Source organism: Xiphophorus maculatus, chromosome 2, assembly GCF_002775205.1.
Source record: "Xiphophorus maculatus strain JP 163 A chromosome 2, X_maculatus-5.0-male, whole genome shotgun sequence".
NCBI classification, from domain to species: Eukaryota; Metazoa; Chordata; class Actinopteri; order Cyprinodontiformes; family Poeciliidae; genus Xiphophorus; species Xiphophorus maculatus.
In genome coordinates this window covers 26,802,152-26,819,806 of record NC_036444.1, presented here as the reverse complement: position 1 = coordinate 26,819,806, position 17,655 = coordinate 26,802,152, and the positions used below count along the sequence as shown (strand labels likewise).

At 41.0% G+C, this 17,655-nt stretch overlaps 2 protein-coding genes across 2 annotated transcripts; both read right to left on the bottom strand.

The window, feature by feature from the left end:
- Nucleotides 1-2,942: 2,942 nt before the first annotated feature.
- On the bottom strand, nt 2,943-7,461 carry LOC102228907 (apoptosis-enhancing nuclease-like). Its single transcript, XM_005807468.3, has 4 exons — nt 7,384-7,461; nt 6,146-6,784; nt 5,086-5,286; nt 2,943-3,748 (listed from the first exon to the last, which is right to left on the bottom strand). The coding sequence occupies exons 2-4, from the start codon at nt 6,758-6,760 to the stop codon at nt 3,563-3,565; spliced, it is 1,002 nt and encodes a 333-aa protein (XP_005807525.1). The 5' UTR covers nt 6,761-6,784; nt 7,384-7,461; the 3' UTR covers nt 2,943-3,562.
- Nucleotides 7,462-8,172: 711 nt separating this feature from the next.
- On the bottom strand, nt 8,173-16,522 carry pdia3 (protein disulfide isomerase family A member 3). The gene is made up of 13 exons (XM_005807449.2): nt 16,217-16,522; nt 14,705-14,783; nt 14,496-14,613; nt 13,154-13,261; nt 12,946-13,069; nt 12,711-12,827; nt 11,886-12,011; nt 11,618-11,800; nt 11,415-11,523; nt 10,116-10,244; nt 9,098-9,177; nt 8,922-8,979; nt 8,173-8,783 (listed from the first exon to the last, which is right to left on the bottom strand). The coding sequence occupies exons 1-13, from the start codon at nt 16,348-16,350 to the stop codon at nt 8,661-8,663; spliced, it is 1,488 nt and encodes a 495-aa protein (XP_005807506.1). The 5' UTR covers nt 16,351-16,522; the 3' UTR covers nt 8,173-8,660.
- Nucleotides 16,523-17,655: the final 1,133 nt, after the last annotated feature.

The window sequence follows — 17,655 nt, the reverse complement described above, 5'->3', positions numbered from 1 at the left end:
CGCGCGTCTTCCGGGTGATGCGATGTTTCGAACAAAACTTCGGGATCCGATCAGAGTCCAGAAGGATTCGAGTGCGACAATGTGACGAACAAGTGGAGCCTCTGTCGACCCGCTTCGCCTTCATGAATACCGTTTAAGATTCTTTCAGACTTCGTGTTGCAACTTTAGACGTTTGTATTTTTGAGGGACCCGCGAGAAGCGGTGAAGTTGATCTGCAACACGATCAGATCGTGTTGCAGATCAACTTTTCCGCGACGTGACGCAGCGACTCATTTTTTAAACAAGCAATTTACCGACATTACATTTTGTCAAATTTCCATTATTGAGCAAATGCCTTGGTCGACGTTCCAGCTGTTATTAATCGAAGGCATCACTGAGCCGGTGTGTTTTAGCCTGTTTCGACAGTTTTGCGTTTTGTTTTTTTTCTGAAAGTTGGTTTCAGATTTGTGGAGCATAAAGTCCGAATGCTGCTTCTCCACGTTTGGTTCTGGTTCTGGAGGATCACGTTCCAAAAGTGTGCATTTGTATTCAGCCACCTGATCGCCTGCTGCCATGGAAACCTCCTTATTGTCTCAAGTGTTTTTACGGGTTTTCCTCCAGGATTTTTTTTTTTTTTTTTGCATTTAACTCCATTCAGCCTCTTCACTATTCTGACCGGTTTTCCTTGGCCCTGTTGACGCAACCCATCCCCACATTATGATGGTGCCGCCACCAGGTTTCACTCTAGTGTGTTCACAATGTTTGTTTTCTTCCACACAGTGTTGTTGATGTAATAATAATAATAATAAAAAAGTTACATTTTATATGAAATATTTCAATAAAAAAATGTTTAAATATTGATTTCATTTTTCAAAAGAAAAAGAAAAAAATCGATCCCCAACCTGAAAGTCTAAAAACCGGATGTGCCGCTCTTTACACGATAAGTATTTACTAAAACCGGTCAGGAGTCTTTCATATCGATTAATCTGTTTTTGAACCGTTTTATTAATATTAGAAGAAAAATATATATATATGTAAGATGCCAGCCTTTCCCTGCGCCCTCCAACAAAACTGGTTACATACACAGCGGAGTGAATTTATACGGCGGCATTTTGTTTTCTATTTCAATTCCGACTTCGGCAAACACAGAATCAAAACAATCCCCGAGATGACATTATAGTTCTCGTATGTACGACAGCTGTCCTATCGCGATAGTACAGGAGACAAGTCACACGATAATCACCTTTTACATTTCGACTGGATCCAGTGCAAAAAGATGTAATAAATGCATTTAAAAATATGAGACTGTACCGCTTTTGGGGTGAATTTCTTACCAGTTCCCCAGTTTGTCCGTCTCACCCTCGCTGACCCCGCCGGTCCAAGCGGGCACCCGGCCAGTAATCTGCTGAATCGGCTCCATAAAGCGGCTCCGGGGGGCGAAATCAGAAGGATTTGACAAACAATGGCCTCTCTTTTCCCCCGGGTGGGGTAGGTGGGGGGCTCCGCTCTGAAATCTGTGTTTTGAGTGTTGGAAAGTGTGTGTGCCCGTTTGAGAGAGAACAGGGTTTAAAGCTATTTATGGAGTAAGAGAGGGCCACTGCTCTCCCAACATGTTGTTGTCACAAAGCGGCTTTCTCTGCTCGCACTTGCACAAACAATCCGTAGCGCACTAATTCACCGCGTGGGCAAAGTTGAGTGTTTATTTCAAGGTGAATCTATATTGTTTTCAGTGGATTAATAAATCTTTGTGATACTAAGTGTTTAAGCAGCATTAGGGAATAATGCTGGCTCTGTCCAACCTGACCACCAAGGTGGATTTTGAGACCTACTTGGACATAAAATGATGTCATTTCCTGGTCCAGCTCTTCCTGAAATTCCCACCAGCTGATTTTGGACAAAGAATTAAAATATTTCCCAACAGCAGACGACGCTGAGGCGTTTCATGATGCTGAGAAAGGGAAATCTGTCAGGAGGACGGAAGGTGGAGTTTTTAACATGTGTGCACCAGTAGTTCTGGACATGTGTTTCGTTTTGCCGTCTCCCTCTGGTGTAGTGAAACGTGTTAAAGCCGATTCCTAAAGTGCAAAGATGAAACATCCAGCAGATGCTGCCTAAAGAGCCTCACCTTTGCAATGAACTGCCTGAAGTGATGAGGTCATTTCCGTAAAGAAAACATTTTGAATCCAACTTTTACCCGAGTTCTCTTGGTCAAAAATGCTGTTATTTAATCTACGGTACTCTGAATCCATCTAGCTTCTTTATTTTCTTTTCCCATTTCCTGTCTTAGATTCTGTCCTTTTTATTCCAGCCTATATTTAAGACTCAAAATGAAGAAAGATCCAATATTTCAGGTATTTATATTCATCCTGAGAAAGCTATTTAACTTTTATGTTTTTATTTAAAAAACAACCATATTTGTTAAAGCCGTCCATGTCAAGTCAGAAACAACCAATCAGAGCGAGGGGGAGGGTCTTAGAGCTGTCAATCATCCCTTTGTCTGTTGCTTAAGAAAACGCTGTTAATCAGGCTAGTTAGCATCAGCAGCTACACTAACTAGCAAACAACTAATGCCTATTAATCTATAATTGCAGTTAAACAATTTCATTCTTATTTTTTAAATAATCCACTTTATCGTCATTTTATTCTTCAATTTTTCCGGATTTTATTTTTTAGGGAATACAACAGGCTGTTTTCAATCAGTAAAAGCACTTTGCACTGCAGTTTGCATGAAAGATGTGATCTGATGCATGATGTACAGCACTACAGCAGTAGATTAGGGACATGGTAGAGAAAAGAAAGCCTGAAACTTTAGCAGAATGTTTCTGAGATTAATCTAAAAAAAATGTTCAGGTTTTTTTTTATGAAAATGGACTCTTTTCTTCTTCTATCTACCAAGGCCTTAATACACTGGTGTAAATAACTGTATCTAAATATACTTTATATAAAAAGCCACGTCACACTGATTTGAACCAAACTGTTTTATTTCTCACAACCTGAAGGCTGGTGGACAGCTTACAACCAGAGGTAATGAAGCGTCACGTTTGAACAGAAGGACGATCACGTTTCAAACACCGCCTGTGAACGGCTGCAGATCCACCTGAGAGCGGCACAAGAACCCGCCGCTCTCTCTAGGCCAAAGTCTGGCTTGGCAGGTTTAACCTGATCACATCCGATAGCATCAGTTATCCTCCACCAAACTAGTAGTTCAACTAGTTTGTTAGAAATGACTGAATGAATGTTTCATCCATATTTAATTCCACTCAGCATGGAGAAACATTCTGATGCTTCTCACCTTTTAGACAAAAGCAGATAACAGAGAACTGTAACCTCAACTTTAACTGCACCATTAATCCAAAACACAATCAAATTCTTAAAAATAAATATGACAGAAATCACCATGATTTCATTTTCAGCATCACAACAAGGAAATGAAAACGCTTTACTTGCTGTAACCTTCCCATCTTGGGGGGAAAAAAGATGAAAATTCCACCGCTGAAGTTTCCATTCCACCTCAGGAAGTTGAATCTGAGATCCCGACCCGTTCGCCACCAACGACGTTTTCTGCCGAAGCGGTCAACGGTCGTCACGGGCCGTCTGCCAGGACCTCGTCCGGCCAGAACTCGTCCTGCATGTAGTGATCCGAGGAGTGGACGGTCGGCTCGTCGCCCAGCCTCCTCTCCATCTCCTGCTCCCAGGCGCCCTGAGCCAGCTTGTAGAGGTCCAGCGCGGCCTGGGCGTCCTCCACCGAGCAGTGGCCCCTTCTCCCAGCCTGGACGGAGCAGCCAACAGGGGGCAGCGCAGTTAGTGGGGCTCGCTTTAGGAAAATCACTTCCTCCAGGTGGAGCCCACAGCAGGAGGGCTGTGCTACTCCCAATAACTATCGTCTACCAAGAGGCGGCGAAAAATAGTTTACTTGTAATTTGGTTTACATCTAATATTCTAATCTTAAATGTTGTGTTTTTTTAGTAGCTGTCAGCAGAAAATTCAATTTGTTTAATCAAGTCAAATACATGATCAAATCAATATATTTGATTTGATCATCAAATACATTGATGATCAAATACATCAATATATTTGATGTGTTTCACTTCATCAGCTGAAATAATGGAACGTTTCAGTAATATTTACTGACATTAGCTGAGTTTCCCCCACCATGTAACTGAGCAGTTTGACATTTCAAAAATAAATTCGCTTTATGGAAACGAAACAATTTGGGGGAAAAAAGTTTTAAAGTTTTGCTTCTAGGATGTGGTGGGGGTTTTTTTTTGGTCGCATTGAAACTGGATTATTTTGCAAAAAAACTGCAAAGAAAACCATTTTGTAATCGACAAAGTTTTGTGCACGTTAGTAAAGGAAGGCCAGCGTGTGACCGTGAAAACAATGGCAGTTTTCTGGCCAATCACATATTTTTCAAAAAGCCTGACAACGGCGATTCACATATTTGTTTTGAATGAAAAGTCGCAAAATATTGCAACAAAGTCACTCAGTTGACAACAGTGACCAACAAGGTCGGGTCAGTCAGTCACAGGGTTTCAACATCGACTCAAATGTAAGCCTTTTTAAGACCGCCATGAATGAAATTTAAGACCTGCATCACAACTGAAATGTACAAAAGGAAACGGCATGTTTTACATTGTACTAGTGCCAGGATCTTTGCCTCAGAATCAACGTACCTGTGGGTGTGAGCCAGTGGCAAAGGGGAACGTCGTCCAATAATAAATTTACACAGATGCACAAAAGCTAGCTATCTACCAACATGGGCATATTAGCAGCTAGTTAGCACTAGCCCCAAACGTCTAGGGTCAAAGAACACAACGAATGTCTTGAGTGTAACACAAACTTTTTCCTAACCGAAAAGTCCCGGGGGAGAAAAATAACCTACGTAAAATCTATGAATTAAACAGTGGTTGATTTATCGGCGCACCACTAGCAGGTGGTACAAAATGGCAGCATGGTAGCGCACTTAGCGAGTTTATGAACATGCTAATAGGTAAACTGACCCAGAGAAGTTCACAGGCATGATGAAAACCAAAACATTCTGCTGACCAGTTATTTTCACAGAAGCAGACACAGAAAGTGAGAGCTGGTGAAGTCCACAGCTCTTACCTGGATCCTCCGGTTCAGCAGCTTGTTGGCCAGCAGCTTAAGAGACGAGCGGCGTCCATGAGGGAAGCCAGCCAGGCGCCGTAGGTGACGCGTCGTGCTGGTGTCTCTGACCATGTGACTGGGATGGTCCATGTTCAGCGCCTCAAAGTCGTTGTAGATGGAATGACCCACCACCACCTTGCCTTCAAGTATAGCGAGGATCTGCAGCGGGAGAATAATACCATTTTACCCAGTACAAATAGTTTGTTAGATTAAAAATGGCTGTCTTTTAAGGCCAACTACTTATGTTTATGAAAATAAGATTTTTCCTGTGGTCTTAACTAAACACTAGCTAAACAAAAGATGTAGAAACATACAGAGCTATAGGCATTTGAATCAAAGAATATTTGGTTGAAAGTAGAGGCTCTAACTTCAGATTCAGATAGAAAATAAAGGAGTACATTTCCACCAAAAATCTCACATTTTTGAAGTTTTCTACAAAAAACACCCCAGAAATTTTCTTTAAGAGTTTAAAAGGTTCCACCGTTAGAAATGTTCAGTTTCTCAATATATGGGGTAAGAAAGCTATCAAAAATGACATGTGTGCAAATACAAAATATTATGCACATAACTTAAAAGTTGTGTGTAAGTAAAATTAGTAAATTGTTACGTGCCACTTTTAATTACATTTTTCTTTTAAGTTTTTTTTTCTTCTCACAATCATTTGACTTCTGGAGTTCTTTTTTTTTCCTCAAATATTTCTGAGATTAATACAAAATTGTCAGTTTTCTCGCGCACATTTTCGGGTTTTGAAACTCAAATTTGCACGTTGGTTCTGCAAAATTTCTAAGATAAATCACTATTTATGATTCTTCTCTCACAAATTTTTGACTTTTGAAGCTCTGTTTTCTTTTTCCCTACAAAATTTCTGAAATTTTCAAGGAAAAAAAATCAGTTTTATTTTGTAGGAAGAAATTTACTCCAGCCTTATATTCAGTTGTAGATTAGGGCAAAGCTGGTAGATATGCATTAAAAACAAAACATTTGTAATGGATGTTGAGGTGAACCGGACCAGCCGTACCTCCTCTTGGGCCTGGGCGAACGGTACGGCGTTGTGGAGGTGGTGCCGGCGGATCCCGCTCCAGGGCGTTCGGAAGTCCGTGACAGGCTGACACGGTCGGACATATTTATCGTACAAGACGTTGCCATGGTAGTCGACGATGCTGCAGCGGCCCAGCGCGCTGCAGCGGCCGCCGGGCCCGGTGCCCACCATCTCGCAGTCCAACGCCACCACGGAGGCAGCCGGGGGGCTCGGACCGAGGCAGGGGGAGCTGCGGCCGCTGGCGGGAGGGCTGCTCTCGGAGAAGCCGCTGTCAACCTCCCAGCTGTCTCTGAGCACTGCCATCACACTGTGGCGGTGCGGCTCAGGCGCGGAGTTTAAAGTGCTGTCCGGGTTCGGCTCGACTAATTTCGCCTTCTTCATCAGCGCGTTTAGTTCCAGGGGTTCGCACAGGGAGCGGGCTCTCTTCTTCTTCTTCCTCCTCCTCCTGTTGGAGGCAGCGTTCACATCTTGGCGTTTCTTCCTGGGTACGGCGCTCTCCATTGCACGAATGGTCATGGACTTCTTGCACAGATACCTGTAGTTGCCAAGAAGGCCATCTGATACTTTGTTTCTTTTTGACAGATCGGACATCATGTAATAAGTGTCTCATGGTCACATCTGGGGGGGACAGCGGGAGTCAGAGTTAGTATTATCAATCACTATGGTCACAAAAATGTTATTTTGTGTTACAGAGGCTACAATGTGAGGACAACATTCATAGAAATTAAGCCGAGTTTAAGACAACACTTTACACCAACTCCTAGTATCACTCAAAGCCAGTTTAACAGTCGAGCAGAACTCAATACATTTTTTCAGTTTAGTTGCATTTATTGTTCACATAGTACAAAGCGAATTGTGACATGATATTCTCCACATGAGCAGGTAATTGCCTTTTAAAATATTAATTTTGACAAACAGGACATACGCCGAATTGAACACTGACGTATACAGTTTATGGAAACGTAGTTTAGTGATTTATATCGTTTATAGTTTTGTTAGTAGCTTTGACTGACTTTAAACTGTAGATATGTGAATGCACATTGGTACAGCGGTATAACAGAATAAGCTACAAAGACGAAAAAAAACGCTTAACAAGAGATATAGTGACAAATAAACCTCAAATCATTGTGTTTTCAATATATCCGTGTTATTTGTTGTCGTTTGTAACAATTAAAATAAATTCCTTTAAAAACAAAAAACCCTGAATCGTTACGTACCTTCTAAAACTGCACGTGGACAACAGGATCATGCCCGAACAAGTTCCCTGCTGACTCCGTTCTCTTCCTCGTTCATGGTTTATCGTAAGTGCTCCATCTCAGCACCGCCTAGTGGTGGGATGTAGCATTACGTCAAGTACTGCTACAAAAAACAGATAATTTCACAGGCTGGTGTTCCGTCATCCATCAAAACATTCTCTCATGTTACTTAACTTACTGGAAATCTTCCAATTAAATCTGACGAATATGCCGAGACATTTTGAACAGCAGTTAGTGGAAACTTAATTTAAATAAAAAATTAAAAAAATAAAAACGAGGTTTGATTTGGGGCCAGCTACACATTTTACACTTTTAACTCATTTTCTAGGTTTGGGTTTGTACATTTTGCAGTAGAGATGTTGGTTTGATTCCAACTCATTTCTGCCACATTTTTGGTGTACGCAAAATTGTCCAACTCTAAAAATAAGTTAATGGGGAAAAAACCCCACTCTGTTCACCTTTTTACCAAAGATTGGTTTTAAATATTCACCCTTTGAAGTATTTTTATCTGAGAGCAAGAGATTTACTAGAATTCTCAAAATTTCTAGTAAATTTTACATTTCAAACTCAAATTTCCTTGTTTTCTAGAAACGTTCAGAATTTTTTTGGCAGAAATGTGCTCCTTTTTCTTCTCGTCTATAATGGCGGTAATATGCCCTTGTAGATAGAATCTTCTCTGGCTCTTTAAATATTAATTTGGTGAAAGCTTTGAATTGTCACAGCAGAATAAAAACATCAGAAACAAGATCGTACAAGTCATTTAGGTTTTGTGGGCCTTTTATTTCACAATCCTTCCAAATGTACAAAAACAAAGACCAGTTACGAACAAGGAAAAAAATTAAAATAAAAAATAAAGTCGTCCCCCTCTGTTGAAGAGAAGAAAAACAAGCGACAGATGACTGGAAACTGGTATCGAACCAAAGTGCATCAGTCTGAGGTGTAGTAGACAGATCAGAGGAAATAGAAATGTCATTTCAAAAAAAGCTGTCCCTCTTCCCTAAAAATTTCTTATTGTGGTAAAACGGTCGGGCAGACCCTGGCCGCCGCCTCTCCACCTTCCACAGGATTCCAGAGCAGCAGAGGAGCCAAGGAGCGGCCGGCTTTTTGACGTCGGCTTCAGAGCTTTTGGTAGTTCACTAAGCGAGTGGGATATAATTTTCTGTTCCCCGATTCTCCTCCTCCTCCTGTTGTTATGTGGTGTGGGGGTGCGGGGGGCGTTGAGTTTCTGTTGAGAGCCTCTATAGCTCTAACTTGTCGTCGTCCTTCTTCTTCTTCTTTTTCTTGGCGTCCTCTGGCACCACTAAGGGGTTGGTGGCCTCTCTCTTCAGGTAGGAAATGAAGTCGCTCACCTCTCGACCTCCCTGCACAACAGACAACGGCAGGATTTTCTCTTTATTTGATAGGGACAAAGTACCAACTGCCAACACGTTAGCATTTATAGCTGTGGCTAACTGTTGACCCCCAGAGGCGTTACAACCAGCAGGTAGTCTGCGACTCACCTCGTATCTCTTTGGGCTCATTTTGCGTCCAGCAGGGGAAAAGTAGATTGTGGGGAATCTGGGGAGAGAGAAAAAAAAAGTAATATCATGAAATTAAAATACAATTGTTAATTCTTCAAACAAGGAAGTCATAAGGAGAAAAAAAAAACAAAACAAAAAAACCCCAGAGGACGTACCCGCTGACTTCATATGGAGACGGCACGTCGTTAGCTGTGGCGTCCATTTTGGCAATAACCACATTGGGATCGTCAGCCAGCTGCAGAACGAGAAACGACCCGTTAAGATCAGTTCAAGAGGAAAACAAAACGATGGATATTAACTGTGATATTCAAACTACACTCAAAGTTTTGAACGTGTTTTGTCTCAAACAGTAAAGCAGGAATATTTCAACAAAACAGCACCGAGTGTTAGGCGCTGCCAAGTTTTGATCTTCACAGTGATCTGCTGTGAGAGAGTTTAACTTGGCACTCTTTGGTCTGTGTTGGGAAACAGCCCGTTTTGACTGAAAAATGTTGCCACTTCAATTAAAACCATCAGTGTTGCAAATTAAGCTAGCCAGAACTTCCCCTAAACCTTCACAATAAGAGTCTTAGCATAAGAAAAAAAAAAAAAGGAAAATAAAATTGCTTTAAATGTTTCTATTTTCCCCACTCAAAAAAAACAACAAAAAACACACAAGTCTGGTTGCTGGTGCATTGTGGGTCCAGTCAGCAGATTCTTTAAAAGACAATGGCCTTAAAACAATAATATCGCTTATCGCAATAAATTCTCGGACAATTTATCGAAGATAGTTTGTTATCATGACAGGCCTACATGTGCACAACAAATTATAAATAAAACATGTTGAAGCAGCTCCATGTTCTATTTGTAACAAGTGAAACGAGGTTTTTCTGGCATATTAACAAGTTCAAGATCGACCGAGTCGGCAATGGAGCGATTCTCTTCACAGCCGCCGCTCACCTCCATGTTTACACCAACACCAGAAACTCATATTATTAATGTCATGCTTGGTTATGAGAAGTTCAGTGTGAGAGTACAGCAAAATGAGGACAAATTACAGAGCACTGGCATTCAACAAGAGCCAACAAAGTTGATGAAATTAGTCATTTTACTGGTAATCTGATTTTAAAAAAAGCAAGAAAACTAAAACGTATGAGCATGACCAAGAAAAATTGAAAAAAGAAAGGATCCTACCTTCTCTCCCAGCTCCTTGTATTTAGGCTCCAGGTTCTTGCAGTGGCCGCACCACGGCGCGTAGAACTCGATGAGGACGTCTTTGCTGTCGTCGTTGACGATGGAGTCAAAGTTCTCAGCCACCAGAACCTGGAGACACAGAGGCAACGGGCTCAGTCCAAACCTGCACTTAGTCTGCCGCTGACCGGAACCAGCACAGAGCCAGCACAGTTCCACCTGGACCGGCTCCGATCTCCGTTTTCTGACCAGTGGATGAACTACAACCAAGATCCCAACATCCCCACTCTTCAGTGTGGAAGCAGTTACTGCAGGAAGAAAAACTAAAAACGGAAGCGCTGCAAACATTTTAAACTTTAAATAACTCCAATCTCTACTAGGAAGTTTTGCTTGACAACTAAACTTGGGAAGAACATCTTGTGTGTTGCAGGAATCATGACTGATAAAAATAAATAAAATCTGTTTAACCAACAGAGCCACAAACTAAAACAGGAAACTCTTACAGTCCAACTGATCCAACTACAGACTCTTCTCTCCAAATGTTCCCACACATTGATAACCAGCCTGGGCAGAAAGGTTTAAAAAATATTTGTCATTTATTTACTTACAGTCAAAGAAAAAAAAAAACAGTGCCAAAAAATCTTTAATTGTCAGAGTTTTGTACTTGTTTGATTATTTAAAGAAAACCAAGCAGACAGACAAGGCCACTAGAGATGGGTAATGAATCAATTATCAAGTCATTAATCAAAATTTGCAGTCTAGGAAGATTTACTCTTTTGGAAAATCAGTATTCCCCCCCCCCCCCCATTGCACTCTTTGGCCTTCTGTTGTTTAGAGCAGGATCAGCTCACCATCTTACTTTACAGCTTATATTTATTTGGACTTTGAATTGAGATCAATTTGCAGAAAAGATTACAAATGGAAAATAAAACTTAGAAATACTTCATTGACCCCAAAGGGAAATTAAATGGAACTCATTAATTCAAGATTCTTCAGAGAGCTGCTGTAGATCCTGATGACTGTGGGCAGAAATGTTCTCCTGCAGCAGTCTATGTCACAGCAAATTTGAAGAAGCCTCTGACTGAAGACACCATTTATCCACTACAGTCATGCTGAAGATGCTAAGGGTTATCCACAGTATTTTTCATTATTACAAATAAGTTAGAATACATTTCTAAAAATTTGACATTTGTACTTTTTTTAAAAAGGAGATTTGTTTTTTTTAAATCCATATTTTCCATTCCTTACAGTCAGAGGAAACAATGTTGACATTGTCAAGCAGCCAATCCAGGAATCCCTCACCTTAACGGGCCCGTCGTTGGTTTCAGGGACTGCCTCTGACTTGAGGTAGCGCTTCAACTTCCCGTCAAAGTAGTCCTGCAGGAAGCGCTCCAGAGCCTTTCCGTCTCGGCTGCAGGTGACAAAAACGAGATATCAGGGGAAAAATACCAAAGGAACAAAAAAAAAAAAAAAAAAGATATTAAAGTAAAGCTTGGTGCACTGACGAGAACTCCTCGCTCATGACGTATTTGTCTCCCTTGGCGGTGCGGATGGCGACGACGGGCAGCTCCCCGGAGACGCCGTCTATGCCGAAGTCGGACAGGTCGTGGCTGAACTGGTTCTTGTTGGCGACGGCGAAGTTCAGCTTCTTCCCCTGGTCCAGGAAGCCCTTGGCCACCTTCATCACCCTGGGTGGAGAAGGGCGAAAGATGGAGAAGTGTGTGAAGAAAGCCGCGTCGGCGCGGGGCGCGGAGGAACGCCTGAGACGCCCACCTGTTCCTCCAGTAGTTGGAGCCTTTGGGGTTTTTGTCATAGTCGACGTCGTAGTACGCCACCAGCAGGTCTTTCCCCTTCAGCTGGTCTTTGTTGTCGTCTGTCAGGTGGGGACAGATTCCAAAGCTAGGACGGAGGAAACGGGAAACTATCAATAGCTGCGTTTCTCTCAGCCTTAAAAGGTGACATTTTGAAAATAAATTCGCTCAGTGGAAGCAGGCAGATTTCGTAAAAACTCATTTTTTGTTACGTTTTGTCGCCAAGATGAAGTGGTTTTGGTTTGTGTTTCACAAAACTGCAATAAAACACATTTTTGTTCGCATCACACAAGTCTCATGATCAACCACCGGCTGTTACTATTGGTGGAAAAGACAACCAGGAAGGATGATGGCACGGCAAGTTTTTAATGACTGCTCCTGCCTTCACGTGTGATTTCAACTACATTTCTTGTTTAATGGGAACACAGCAATTCTAAAATTGTTTCCAATAATTAATTGGTTAATTAGAAAAATAAATTAACACCTCAGCCCTGCACTGTGTTGTTGCCAAATTAAGCAGAAAGGCCTGAGCTTCCCATGTGTTGATGTTAGAAGTCTGTTTTCAGCTGCAAATGCATCTTTTGCTACAAATGATCAAGTGTGCACTAAGAATGACGACACTCCATTTCAGGCAATACACATTCATATTTTCTCATTAAAATTTTTTTAAAAACTTTTTTAAATGCATCTTTTAATGCATTTCTTATGCTGGATAAAAGTCTTGAATGAAAAATCTGCAGAATGTGCCAATTAATCGATTCCTAACGTGATCGTCAGTTGCACTCACATGTTGTCCTGGATGAATCTCTTGATTTTATTGCTGGTGAATTTGTCCTCGTTGAATTTCACGGAGCCGTCTTCGAACTTGTTGGTGAGACGTGGAGGACGGAACAGGACGACTCCCCTGTGATCAGACACAGGATACATCCTCGCTAAAATATATCGCTTCATTTTAAACTTCAGAACCATTTTCACTCCCCCTCTCCCTCTTCAGTTTTCCGACACGTGACGCAGGAACTCACTCTCCGCCGTGGCTGCTGAGCAGGGCCTCGGCGTTGGTGTGGGCGAAGCGGTAGTCGTCCCTCAAGGCGCTGGCGGCCTTCAGGAACTCGGTCTGCTCCGAGCTCTTGTCGTCAGCGAAGAAACCTGAGAGAAATTCCGGATAAACATTTTTAACATTAAGATGGCCGATTAAGTGTGGGGTGGATCGGACGCATGGCCAGGCCTTACCGATCACGCTGGCGTCTTGATCTGCCATGAACTTCTCAAAGTCTCCCTCGGTCTTGAGCTCCACTGAAGCTGGACCCGCCTGCTTCTTCAGGAAGCTAACGATCCCGTCTTTACAGGGCAAAAAACAACAATAAAATGACCAAAAGGACTGATAAAAACCACATTTGTAATGAAATACATGAATATTTTTTTTATGCCTCATGAACTTTCACATCGTCGTTGCTTTAGAACTACGAGCTCCGTTGTATTTATTGTAATTCTACGTGACAGACCAAGTCCATTTGGAGCACAAATGTTTTTTCTCCTTCAATAAAGACAAAAATAATTTTTAATGAAAGATTTTTTTTAACTGCAATAACTGTGTTGATGACAGCCAAACATGGATTAGTAGATGATCACAGATCCAAAACAGAAGGGTTTTACATTTGCCTTCTCAAAAAAAAAAAGTCTACAGTTTCTTAGGTTTTTGTTCATGACAAATGTTTTCCACCCCCCCAAAAAAAAGCAGTTTATTCTTATCGATGAGAACACACCCAGAGGATGTGTGTCACTCTGGATGTTTGTTGTCTTGCTTTCTATAAATAGGAAGCATAAAATAGCTAATAAGAGTTTTACCAAATGACTTTGATGTTGAGACTTAAATTTGTTGATGAAAATTTCAACTTTATGAGAAAAGGGTATGTTTTCATACCAGATGGACCAGTGGGGACAACTTCAGGTATTTAAGTTAATATTCGGGGCCACATAAGAATCACTTAAAGAGTCGCAAACGGACCCCTGGCTGCTCTTTGGGCAACCTGGATGGATATACTCATCCTTTTATTCACCATTTTACTTCCTCCAACATTTCTACTGAACATCTGTGAGCTGCAAGTGAAGACAACCTTCCTTCGTCTTCAGAATTTGACAAAGGAAATTTGTGCACACAATCTTCACCAATAAAGCCAATTCTGGATTTCCAAAGGTAATTCTAAAATATGTGATGTTTGTATCAAGGTCCCTGAGTGAAAACACTGCAAAAAAACAAAAACAAAAAACAGAGCTGAATTAAATTTAAAAGTTTATTTTTCTAAAAAACAGACAAATGCGCCGAATCACAACTGTATTTGAAAACTCTGCACCAGTACGGCACACTTACATACACCAATAGCTTCACAAGATTGATCAAATATGTAAAAGCAACTTTAATTTGTTCAGTAAAGCTGCCAATGTAAAATAAATAATAAAAAATTGACAAAAACAATAGATTAACTACGTTGGTCAAACATTTTTTTCAATATCGGGATCAATACCGATATTGAAAGCAATATTCTAATACACAAGAAAAAAAAAGGTAGAATACCTGCAGTTCTGGGACCATCGTAGGGACCGGATTCCTCTCCATCCCTGAAGATCTTCAGCGTTGGGTAGCCACTGACGCCGTATTTGCTGCATGCGTTGCTGTTGGCTGTGCAGTCAACCTGCACAGTGGCAAGCAAACCGTTAGCAAACAGTTGGTAACACAGAAAAATGACACTACGGCTTGGAAAGTCAAACTGCGTTGCGCAATACCTTGGCAAGCGACACGGTGCCTTTCAGACGCGTGGCTGCTGCCTCGTACTCGGGGGCGAGACGTTTACAGTGACCACACCTAAAGGACAAAGAGGACATGGACCAGTCAAACAGGAGGACGATTTACACATCGGATCGGAGGCAGGGAAGGAGCTGAAGGTCCAAGAAACCCGATACTTCTTCATAATAAGGAGATTTAACTAAGCTTGTTGAATAGAACGATACGTGGAAAGTTTATTTTTTCTTTGTTTTCTTTTTTAAGGAATAATTGTAAAACACATTTTCAGAGTAGAACATTTTTGTATTGACGTTTCATTTTTTCCCTACAAAAACAATTAAGCATTGCTGTAAAGCTTCACATCTAGCAACCTAAAGCTTGAGTGGAAAACTTTTAATAACTTTATTGAACCAAGAATGTTGGGACTAAACAATAAATCTAGAGGTGCATAATAGAAAAAAAATATCCTACAAAATATACATTTGAAATAAAACATGTTGTTTAATTCCCTCTTCATCTATACGTGGGAAGATAAAAAGTCCAGTTTGTTTCAAGATGTTTACTGCAAAGAATAATAAAACAACAGTAACATAGGATTGATAAATTGGCTGCATCTGATTTCTTGGTGTCTGATTTAAATAAATGAATTAAAATATACTGTAAGAATGATAAGACACAATAAGAAAAAAAGGTGACAAAAGTGATTTTCTCTACAAAAGAAAAACACTTCTTGAATGTGTCTGATTTAAATAAATGAATTAAAATATACTGTAAGAATGATAAGACACAATAAGAAAAAAAGGTGACAAAAGTGATTTTCTCTACAAAAGAAAAACACTTCTTGAATGGAATCCACGGAAAAATGCATCATTAACATTTTTATTTAACAATTTCTTAATATAAAATTTTCCTTACTTTTAAAGATAATCTTTTTATATGAAGTCTGACCTATTTTTAATATATTTGTTCAAGTTTGGCACCGTGGAAACACGTCAAATATGTTGTTGACCAATCAGAGGTGGACACCAAAACTTCCCCAACCAATCAGAGCGTTACAACTATCACATGACACGCCCCCCCAACTTCCTTATAGCCTCATTCTCTTGTATTACCGAGATTTACAAGACCTAAACTAGATTTTAATCAGCAAACATGTTACATTTTAACAGCCGCAAGTTCCATTAAGCTATAATGGTCACCAAATTAGTCATTTAATTTAAATACCGCAATTCGTACAGCCTTAGGCGTCCACCGCTAGCTAACATGCTAACATTTGGTCTGCAGCCAACAAGCAGGATTTTGACAGTCTCGACTCTAATAAGAATAAAATAAATAGACCCCAATAAATAAGAGCAATTCAAACGCTCGCAGACAGAACACATTTTTAAGTCGACATTCCTGCACAGAGGAGTCCATTTTACCGCGAGGCGACGGCGTATTTTCAGTAGAAATGTTCACCCTTACTAACCACAGAGAACGTTCCGACACCCTGAACGAAACCTGCAGAAACTCACCAGGGTGCAAAGAACTCCACGAGAAGGAGCTCGTGGTCCCCAATCCTGCTTTCGAAATCGTCGTCCGTGAACTCCAGCACATCACTGGCCCGGCTGAGTCCGGCGAGAGCGGCCAAAAATATCAGCCTCAACATGGCACACCGAGAAGGCTAAGAGTCTCTTGGCCTCAATGACACAAAAAGTTCGGGTTGCAGACGCGAGTCGTGGCCGGCCCGTCTTCAGCTCTCCAAAAAGCCGCAGGACACTCAGAGCAGGGCCGAGACTGAAAGAGAAAGGGACGAAGGAGGAGGAGGTGAAGATGCTCACAAGCAGCACGGCCTCGTCCCGTAATCATAGTGTGGCAGCCTCCCATTGGCCGATTCGCTGCGTCGCTCAGCTCTGACTGACCAATGAAATTTCGGGAAATCGAGCGTCGACGCGCGTGGGCCAATCGGGGTCGGACAAAAGTCCGTATTACACGCGGAAATTAAGACGTTAATGCTTCACTTGAAATTTTGGGTTATTCACAAACTGCTCAAATGTTTTCTTTACGACTGACAGAGACAAAATGACGTGGCTCAACTCCCGGGTTGATAAAGCCGCATTGTGAGCCGTAATCTGTGTTAAATTGGGAATCATGGAGGCTGCCAGTATAACCACCCAGTTCATGGGAATGCACTGCAGTGCTTTGCAGCGGCGTTCTCAGCCCTTGAACTGCTTCACATTTTGTCACCATTTAAACGCATTTAAAGAGGATTTTTTTTCTTCAAGTTTATTTGTTTAGCACATTTCAGCAACTACAAAAAGATAATACAGGAATTATGAAACGGGCAATTAATATTGCATTTTGTCAAACACCATCATCAAAATCATCAAGCAAATATACATCAAATATGTTGATCAACGTTCCATTAATTATAAACCAAAACCAGCTCCAAACAGATCGGGATTTTTTTTAGCCTTGTTTTGAATGAACTCAGTGTTTCAGCTGTTTTCTATAAGTTTGTTCCAGATTTGTGGTGCAGAGAAGCTGAATGCTGCTTTTAGGTAAAGTACCTGAGAAGTGAAAGGAAAACTATAGACGGCTCAGAGCTTTTTTCCCAATACAAACCTGAGATTAGTTGCACTAACTTCTATTCTACCCCTTTTAATAGGATACATCTAAATTAAATTCAGAGTTCCTACAGAACCAACCTAATTGGAACAAGAAGAGTCTTGTGCTTGAGAACATTAATGAACAGTGTGAGCAGACGTTCTCCAGCAGCTCATTAATAATAATAATAATAATAATAATAATAATAATAATAATAATAATAATAACTGTGAGAGCTAAAATGGAAGTGCTTGGATGAAAACTTTTCCATATCGCTCTGCTACCTTAGCTTGAGGAGCAAAACATCTTGATGAACAAGGCATAGAACATTTCAGTAAATGATTTCAACTTATATAACATATAAATG